Source organism: Elaeis guineensis, chromosome 8 (genome assembly GCF_000442705.2).
Source record: "Elaeis guineensis isolate ETL-2024a chromosome 8, EG11, whole genome shotgun sequence".
NCBI classification, from domain to species: Eukaryota; Viridiplantae; Streptophyta; class Magnoliopsida; order Arecales; family Arecaceae; genus Elaeis; species Elaeis guineensis.
In genome coordinates, this window is record NC_026000.2 from 15,475,918 (window position 1) to 15,485,134 (window position 9,217).

The 9,217-nt window shown below is 36.7% G+C and overlaps 1 protein-coding gene across 5 annotated transcripts; it reads left to right on the forward strand.

The window, feature by feature from the left end:
- Positions 1-5,579: 5,579 nt before the first annotated feature.
- Positions 5,580-8,245, forward strand: LOC105050251 (uncharacterized). 5 transcript variants are annotated; one of them, XR_012143373.1, is made up of 3 exons: positions 5,580-6,113; positions 7,716-7,995; positions 8,161-8,245. XR_012143373.1 is itself a non-coding variant. In XM_073261948.1 (2 exons), exon 1 carries the CDS (start codon positions 5,626-5,628, stop codon positions 6,109-6,111), a length of 486 nt encoding a protein of 161 aa, XP_073118049.1. In that variant the 5' UTR covers positions 5,580-5,625; the 3' UTR covers positions 6,112-6,113; positions 8,161-8,245. The 5 variants fall into 5 exon arrangements, 2 of the variants coding, with proteins under 2 accessions (XP_073118049.1, XP_010928503.1); XR_012143374.1 differs by having other exon boundaries at positions 7,919-7,995; XR_012143375.1 differs by lacking the exons at positions 7,716-7,995; positions 8,161-8,245 and adding exons at positions 7,003-7,060; positions 7,157-7,478.
- The last annotated feature ends 972 nt before the right edge of the window (positions 8,246-9,217 follow it).

Consider the following 9,217-nt stretch of genomic DNA (forward strand, 5'->3'; position numbering starts at 1 on the left):
TTTATTCACTTATCTTCCTATATCTAATTACTCTCTCATCGAAGATAAAATTTGATATAATATAATTTATTTACTTGGTGTTATAACCCACTGATTTTTTTTTTTTTGCTCCCTGATGTTTTACTCCTCAACTTCCGATAGACATGTTCTCTCTTAGCAAAGATAAAGTTTGAAGTCCATCATCTACTGCAGGTCTTCCTCCACAACACGAATGTATTGATAGCATCAGAGAAGGTATTTTTAATTTGGTCTTTGCTTATGACAATACACACAATAAGTGGAAGGAGTAAGTGAATTTGGCCTCATGATATTGATAAAGAAAGAATCTCCAAGTTAAATGACCTTGTGCTATAAACAACAAGAAACAAGAACTCTATTGGACATAAAGTTAAGAAAACTTTTTTTTGAACAAAATGGACCCCTCTCATTTCATTGATAGATTGAATTGAAGATACAGAAGAGGAGCTGAGATCCCAAAAGAGAAAAAAACAAAGGAAACTATTCTTGCATCATTTTCACACTAATTTGAACCCCAAACTTTCCTGTTAATGAGGTCATCTTAAGGTGTTTATAACGTTGCAAACATCTGAAACTTTATTCTTCATCCCATATTGTGACCATACATCTTATTATCTGCCTATTTAAATAAGTAGCACACCACCATGATTGGGTTTAAGAAAATCTTCGCAATTTCTTTTAAGTAATGTTCCCAAGACTATGCCTAAATACATTTAGCATAATGCAAGATGCTTCTGATCCCTCCCATCAACTCATTTTCTTGTGTCATAGTTGTGGAACATCTCTAAATGCTAAGATATAGGCCATTTGTTTTTGCACTAGCAAACCCTATTTTGTGAATTATATAGTTTTTTATTGATTTAAAAACGAGTGGAGTAGAATAGGTAAAAAGATATGATATAAACAAAAGAAGCATCTTCCCAGAAATCCCGGAGCTAAAAAGCTCATTCACAGAAGTATTTTCAATTTCAACTAAAGAAGAGTAATATATTTTGGAAATTGGAAAATCAATAAATATTTTTTTCTCATCCTTCATTGCTAATCTCTGAGGATCGAGATCATTTCATATCTTCAATTCAGCATAGCAAGTCTCTCTCAATAACACAAGTTGCGCTCCATCTCATCTTAGGAAATCTGAGACAGTATCAAAAACATAAATTTCTGCAAGGATAAAAGCAATGTGGCTAGATGCCTCGGACTAGGATGATTACTCTTAAGCTCTTTCTCACCATTTATCCCACTCTAAAGAACCCAGTTTGCTAAGTGAGCAGCCAATAAGGTTGGTCTACAATGCCGTAGGGGTGTAAGTGGATTGGAGAAAATCCAAAATCCAAACCAATCTAAACCGAACTAGAGTGTTGGATCAGATTTTTAGACTTTGATTTTGGATTTGAGTCAATTTTTAAAAAATTTGGACTTTGGACTTGGATTTGGATTTAATGTTATAAAATCCAAATCCAAATCCAAAGTCCAAATTATCGGTCCAAACCAAATCCAATCCATTCTTCTAGTTTGGACTTTTGGATTTTATATATATGTGTGTGTGTGTATTCATGTGTTTCAAGTTTAGTTTCTTTTAAATATTATGAAATTTATTATATTTTGGCGATGTAGTTTTTTTTGAAAATCTAGAACTTATGTTTTTGATATGATGCTATTATGACGCAACTTGTGGAGACCCTTGGTATTGAAATTTATATTTTTTATTTCTTATCCATTGGTATTATAATATTAATTGTTAGATGTAAGGCGATATTGTAGACTACCTATAAATAGTATATATTTCGAATTCATATAACTTGCTTTTGAATTATGATCCAAATTGCAGTCTAATGTATGTAAAAGTCCAAAAATCCAATCCAATCCAATCCAAACTTTTCGAACTGGATTGGATTGGACTAGTAAAGTATTTGGTTTGATTTTGGAGCCAAATTTTCAAGCCCAAAATATATCGGATTGGAGTTGGATTTAGGTATAATCCAATCCAATCCAATCGATTTACACCCCTATACAATAGAGTCTTGGTTGATGAGCTCTATGGGGTTTGAGAACACAAAATCCCCTAGAATGAAGATGGATTAAACATCATCCAATTAAGTCAAACTTCAAAAATATTGTGGCAATGAGACATGATAACCAGAGAGATATAAGCAAAAGGTCCTTCTACTGATTTCTTACAAAGAATGCACAAATAAAGTCAGATATTTTTTTTTTAAATGTTTTTTTAAATAAAATCAGAGATTTGACACCATGAAGACCATGTGTTAACAAAATGAAACTAAGGTGGCAATCTTAATCCATTTAACTTGATTCAACCTGCTGTAGGTCAGCTTGGATTACCTGTTTAATAAAATAATCAGATTTAGATCGGGACTTTTGACCCGTTTGATAAATAGATTGGGTTCGGGTTAGGTTTTTGATTTTTCTATATCTGACCCGGCCTGTATCTTTCGGAACCAACCTAATTGGCACCCCTAGAAGGAAACTTACAAGAGCCACAGATAACCAATGTGTTTCACTCCAATTAAATATTCCATAAGCACAACTGGCTTGTATATTTAGTTATTTACTACTAGAGCCCAATTTGCTTGTTTTAAATGAAAGAAATCCCCTTCCCATGGCCAAGCTCCGAGATTTATCATATCGATATCTATTTGAGCATCAAGGTCCTGGATGAAAGTGTCAACAACAAAAATCCATCTTATTTTCTTGCCAATCAACTTGTATCACATAATAGAACTTCCCAACTACTGAATGTATCCATCTTTTGGACAATCCATATTTGGAGAAATAAATTAACTCCTTCACCACATCCAAATTAAAAGATTTCCATTTTACATAACTACTTGAGCATTAGGATCCTAAATGTACCAACATTTAAACATCCCACAAAACACTTCTTCTGTATCATGAAACCAGGCCACATTTAGGTAAATAGATAAATAGAAAGAAATAAAATACTGAGCTCAGCTTGCAAGACCGATCCAATGAATCTCATCCCAGGAGAATTACGAAATGCAGCATGGTTCCTCTTACATAGGAAAATATACAAATTGAGCAGCAACTGTTCTGCCATTTTTACAGTTTTAATCTCTGGCACTTAGATAATGAGAAGCAAATATTGCACTTCCTAAGAGTGTGACATGCAGTCAAGGTTATCTTGGACAATCAAGTCATCCAAAGCAAGTTGAACTGCTAATCTAATACACGAACCATTGTGATCTTTCTGAGATCTACTATGACAATAAATTGTTTAATGAAAGGATTTTTTTCTAGGAAACCACCATTTGTAGTGGCTATAGTAATTAATCTTGCTAGCTATTTTTCTCATTGGTAAGATTGACAGTTCTTCACTGACATTTTAATTTACTAAAGTTCATTCCTCATAGATTTGAGAAGTCTTCATCCACGCATATCTTAAAGCACACTTATTGAGCTTCATTTTTCCAAACCTTTTCTTTGGCACCATAATGAAGGAGTTAAGGATTTCAAAAAAGCTAAAAAGTACCTCTTAGGTACTTCCCTATGGTGCTCCTAAAAGCAAAAATAAGTTGACTTATCAGTCATTCTTTAGTCGACCACAAGAAAAATTCTAAAACGTCCTGATGAATTTGTTATTGACTTAAACTCCTACTTTTCATATATACAGAGACTATTTACTGTTGAAAGAAATGAATAGATATTGTGTGTATATATTTTTCACACAATAATAGATATAAGTATACAAAATACGGGTGCATTTATCATGAAGAATGAGTGTTTGATAGATAGACTCTAAAAAATCCCACCTTCATACTTACATATGGAGTCCCTTTGTCATCGAACAGAGAAGGTAATGAATATGCTCCTATTTTATGCATACATACTCTTACATATAGCACTAAGGCTGAAACTTCTTCCTTTTTTTTCTTTTTTTTTTTTTTTTGGGATAGAAAATCATGTGAAAATAAAAAGGGGCACTATCAAGAAGGAAGGACGCTAGAAGAACAGAATCTTTATAACTGAAGTAAAAAAGGTCATAGGTGTACTCACATTTTAATTGTATATATTCATACACAGTATTAAAAATAAAATTAACTAGAGTACATATATAGAGAAAAAGGTTGTACTTTTATTAGAAAAATGCTTGATGGATATGCACTTCCTTAATGTAGTCCACGCGATGCTACTAAGAGATAGATAGAACGAAGTGAATGAATTGTATGTCAAAACAAAAAAAAAATGATGCACTTATCAAGACAGAAGGGTGCTTGGATTGGATCTACTCTGAAGCAGTTGATCTTCTCCCTCGGGCAATCATGAGGAAAAAGTACAGAGATCATAATTTACTGTTTATGGTGATTATCTCCTTTGTGTTTGAGTGCCACCAAGACCAAAAATTGGATAACTCTTTCTTCTACCTTCTAAGTAGTAATGGCTTATCATGTATATCTTATAACATGGAATTTTCCAAATTTTTCTGCCCCTTTTCTTCGAGAGAAACACCTTTTTGTTAAGGCCATATCTGACCTAAAATTACACATACTAAAACCATCCCAAACTGTTCTCCATATAAAGATATTCTATAACTAGAAATATCACGTTTTATTAAAAAATGGAAAAATGATAAATTTATATATTAACATCATCACCAATAGAAACTAACGACGAGTTCTTTAAGTAATTTACCAAGATCTATTTCACATGCTCCATTAACAGAACAAGTTATGATTAGCGAGGCGCATTTCTTTTGATCATAAAAGATTTTTTCACAGGAAAGAAGAGGAAAGGAAGCAGGTTGCAAACCTTGAATGGAAGATGGCAAACCATAGGGTTTCCACCACCATTTCATTGTTCCATTGCAAACTCCCCTGAGCGGCCAATGTGGAGGCGATGATGGGTCGAACTTGGAGATCAGAGTTCTCGGCGGCAGAGAGAAAGAGGAACCTTCAATGGAAGACGGCAAAAGTTAGGTTTTCTACCACCATTTCAGCATGCCATTGCAGACTTCCTTGAGCTGCCAATGTGGAGGCGATAATGGGTCCAGCTTAGTTCACGGGGATGAGAGGCAGGAAAAGGAGGTCTTTGGGGCGATTGGAGTAGTTGATGGCGGTCGTTGGAGAAGGCTCCGGATCTGGAGACGCCACCGGTCATCATGGATTCGAGGAGGAGAAGGGCAACAAGAGGGGAGAGAGAAGGAAAAGTGGGGGCCGGTGGGGGAAGGACTGAAGCAAAATTACTATGAAATCCTTAATGCAATGTTTAATTGTATATAAGTCCCTTGGTCGCAAGTTTTAGCTGTTCATAACCCCTGGCGGGAGTTGGAATAATTCAGTAGACCAATTTTTCTTGCCGGGCCGGGACCCCTGCTTTGCAAATACGAGGCAATATTTACTTCAAAGTATCTATCATGAATTTAATTACGTTCGAGTCCTTTATGCCACAGCACATTTAATTTACAAAGAAGCCCCTATGGAGGTTTAATTATTCGAATTAATCCTGTCAGCCAGCCAATGGAAGCCTTCCACGTGCGCGCATCCGACCCGAGAAAGCTGAGCCACGCGGCCAGCACAAGGCCCCGTCTACCCGTGCTTCCCTTCAGGCCCCTTTCGTGCCCTTCTCACAGCCATGGTGGAGGAAAGCAGCGCTCCGAGCTGGGAGCAGAGAATCCAAGCCCTCACCCACATCCTAACCAACCCCACCACCGCCCCCTCCCTCCATTCCCAGCTCTTCGTGGCCACCCACATCCCCTGCTTCCTCCGCTGGGACTACCCTCCCTTCCTCTGCCCGGCCGCCTCCTCTCCCTTTCCTTCTCCTCTCCTCCGCTGGTCCTTCTCCCTCTTCCTCTCCCGCGCCGCCCGCCTCGGCCTCCCCCGTTCCTCCTGGCGCTCCAAGTGCCCCTTCCAGCAGCCCCCGCCCCTCGTCCTCTCCTCCGCCGTCGAGGCAGCTCCGCCTCGCTGGGGTCCCGAGGAGCGCCGGGCTTACTTCCGGAGGCGGCTGAGGCGGGGCCGCCTCGGTGTCCGCGTCCCGCCTATCTTGGTCTTCGCCGTCCCCAACCTTGCCCTCCTCTCGCTGCTCTTCTGGGACCCCACCTGGCTCCGTCGCTGGACCTAAAGGTAGGACCTTTTCTATCTCTTTGCTTCTCTCTATAGTAACTTATGTTGTAGTTTATATGTGAATCCATATCTCATTTCACTAGCTTATGCAGTAATATTGCCTGTAGAGAGGGAAAAACTAAAAGAAAAATTTACATGATTTTGTATATAAATTATTTACGTCTTATTAATGAGCATTATGGATGGAGTGTGCCATCATAAGGGATACCAATAGATAGTTCTTGCACAGCTTGAAAGTTTAGGGCCCATTTGGTATAGCTGTTGCTTTTTGCTTTTGTTTTCAAGAAACCCAGGAAGAAAAATAATCTGGACTGAGCAAAATGTATGATGAAACCCTTTTGTTTTCTGAAAGTGTTTGTAAAATCTAGAGAGCTTTTGGTAGCAAAGAATGATTACTTTCAAAGAAGAATGAAAATAGAAGCAAGGCTATTTTAAATGCCAATCATCATGTGGTATTTCACCAATTTGTCGAGAAACAAATACACAGAAAAAGGAGAACGCCAACAGGTCCTTATTTTGTTGGTTTGGCAATGGGGAGGATTATTTTTGTGATAATCTTGCCAATTATCTTGAGCATCATGGAGTCATGCACTAGTTATTCATCCTTGGACCTGGTGAGCAAATTGGGTAGTTGGGAGAAGGGGAAGGAAAAACACTTCTAGAGGTTGTTCTTTTTGAGCATGCAAGCTTCAGAGAGAGAGTATGATCAGCGGCTATTTTTATAACCTCGTAGTTGATTAATGGATGCTCCTTGCATGTTTTCAATTCCAAAATTCTGTATCAAGCATCAACTCTTGTTTTCTAAAGTCTCTTTAAGACGTTCTTCCTTGAAGGTGTTCAGCTGAATCTGTTCTGTTTATTTCTTACTTCTTGACATGTTAAAATTGAGACTCTGGAAATGTCATCTCAAAGGCTGCACACAAAAGAGTACCAAGGATCAAGAAAAAGTTGTATCAACCTTACACTTTGCTAGCTAGGTCAATAATTGAAAAAGAAGAGCTCATGATCTCTAATTCTTCCTCTTCTTTGTTGATTTTTTGCAGAGCTCTGCTCATCAGCACTCTGCCTTCACTTATCAGCTTTTAGTAAGTGATTCAATCACAGAGCAGCTAGGTATAGCAGTCATGTCTTTATTTTTTGAGCTTGAGGTCTCTTTATGCCAGCAAGTTCAGGAAAAACTACCTCTAGATTTTCGTGGAAGATGGAAAAGGTGGAGTCACAAAAATAAATAAATAAATAAAGCTTGTAGGAACTGGTAGAAGGGACTTCTGAATTGGGAAGACTTTGTGATCTAAACCATATACACTATTTGAAACTGTGATAAAACTGTAGTGTTTAAATCTGGCACAAAGCAAAATTCTTAAATTCTTGTGACTGCATATGTGGTTATACAGCTACATAGAGAAAACCTTCAGCTCTTGCTGATGATGCTGACCTTCTGCTTTGAGATTACATGGTTGCAAGTACAATCCTAGAATGTTATTGGTAAAGTAATCGATATTTTGCATCAAAAAATGAGCTACATGAGGTACTTACCATAGGATGTTCCCTCATGTGATTCTTGTTCTTAAAATGAGGTGCCTGGTTATTATAAAAATGCAGTTTCCATGCATAAATCATGATGCCGAAGATTGTTGGTTAAGTGGTGAGACTTCAGACCTACCTATCAACACCTTAAATCTATTTTCCTACGTTATATGACATTTTTATAGTGCATGAAATCTTTATGATCTTTCTTTCTCTGTTGGTATTGTTAGAGAGCCCTTTCCAGTAATTTTAAATTAATATCTTCTCTAAAAGGACAGCTGTTCATCAAATCTTGGTAAAAGTGTTGGTGAATTGTTGAACTCTTGCACAAGTGCCTAGAGAAACCAAGCTGATGGTATGAATCTATTTCAAGTTTTTTTTTTTTGCTTAATAAGGAACTTGATACAAGTTTAGTAGTAAAAGTAATAATTCATTATCAATTCTTGAAACATTAGTTTCCATATCTTTGTGGATATATATGTGTATATTGTTAGTTTGTAACAAAAGCTTAATTTTTCAGGTTATATGTAGTTTATGAGGATCCCTTTGGCATCTGTGTAAAGCATCAGACATGCTCTGAGAGATTTTAATTTTTTATTACATTATCCATGGGGTTTTCTTTTGCATTTTTGTTTGGCACCTCTTCTGAAACCCTAGCAATACCTCTCAGATTAGTGTCAGGATAACCTCCAAATTCAATTACACCAAAACATCTCAACCCTTGAGGTCTGATACAACCATAAGAGGCAGATATTCTTCTTTAAAGCCTTATTTTCTCATCAATTCATCCTCCTTGATTGTTCTGGGACAAACTCTAGGGTGTGGCATGATGGCTAAACCAGTCAAATGGCGATTTGACAGCGGTGGAAGCCAACCCATTGTGATCTATATGACATTATTTTAGTAAAAAAATAATGATAAGTTATAATAAATTTGATTGATAAATGTTTTATTATTTCTAGATCCTTGGAAGTAATGTTAGAAATTAGGAAAAAGTAGAAAACTAAAATGAGGTACTTGCAAGGAGGATCACCATGCCAAATGCCAGAGACCATGGAGTATTGACAAGGATGGTAGATAGAGATACAACACGGATGGATATTGCAAGTCTAAAAAATTAGAACACAATAAATGTGAGATGCAGCAATCAATAAATGTTTATTTTAGATATATTAAAAAAGCATCCACAAAGCATGATGGGTTATTACAATAACATCATTTATATTTCATATGGTGATATAAACGTTCACAAAATCCACTATTTAGTCATCATTCAAACCCATGAATCATTGTCGATGCTTCATACAATAATATCATGACAAACTTTGAAACTAGCCATCCGTCATGTCTATCATTGAAAGGCCAATATGTATTTAAAATAAAGGCCCTCTCCATTATCCTAGAAGTATTTAGAAAGCATCCCAGGCATTTCTAGAAAATATATGAAACTTTTTTAAAATTATTGGTAAAATACCTAATATAAATATTCAAGACTTATCCTAGCCATATTCCACAAATTTCGGTATCCAATAGTTATCAGATGCAGACCTAGCACAAAATAGGCTATGTAAGGTGAA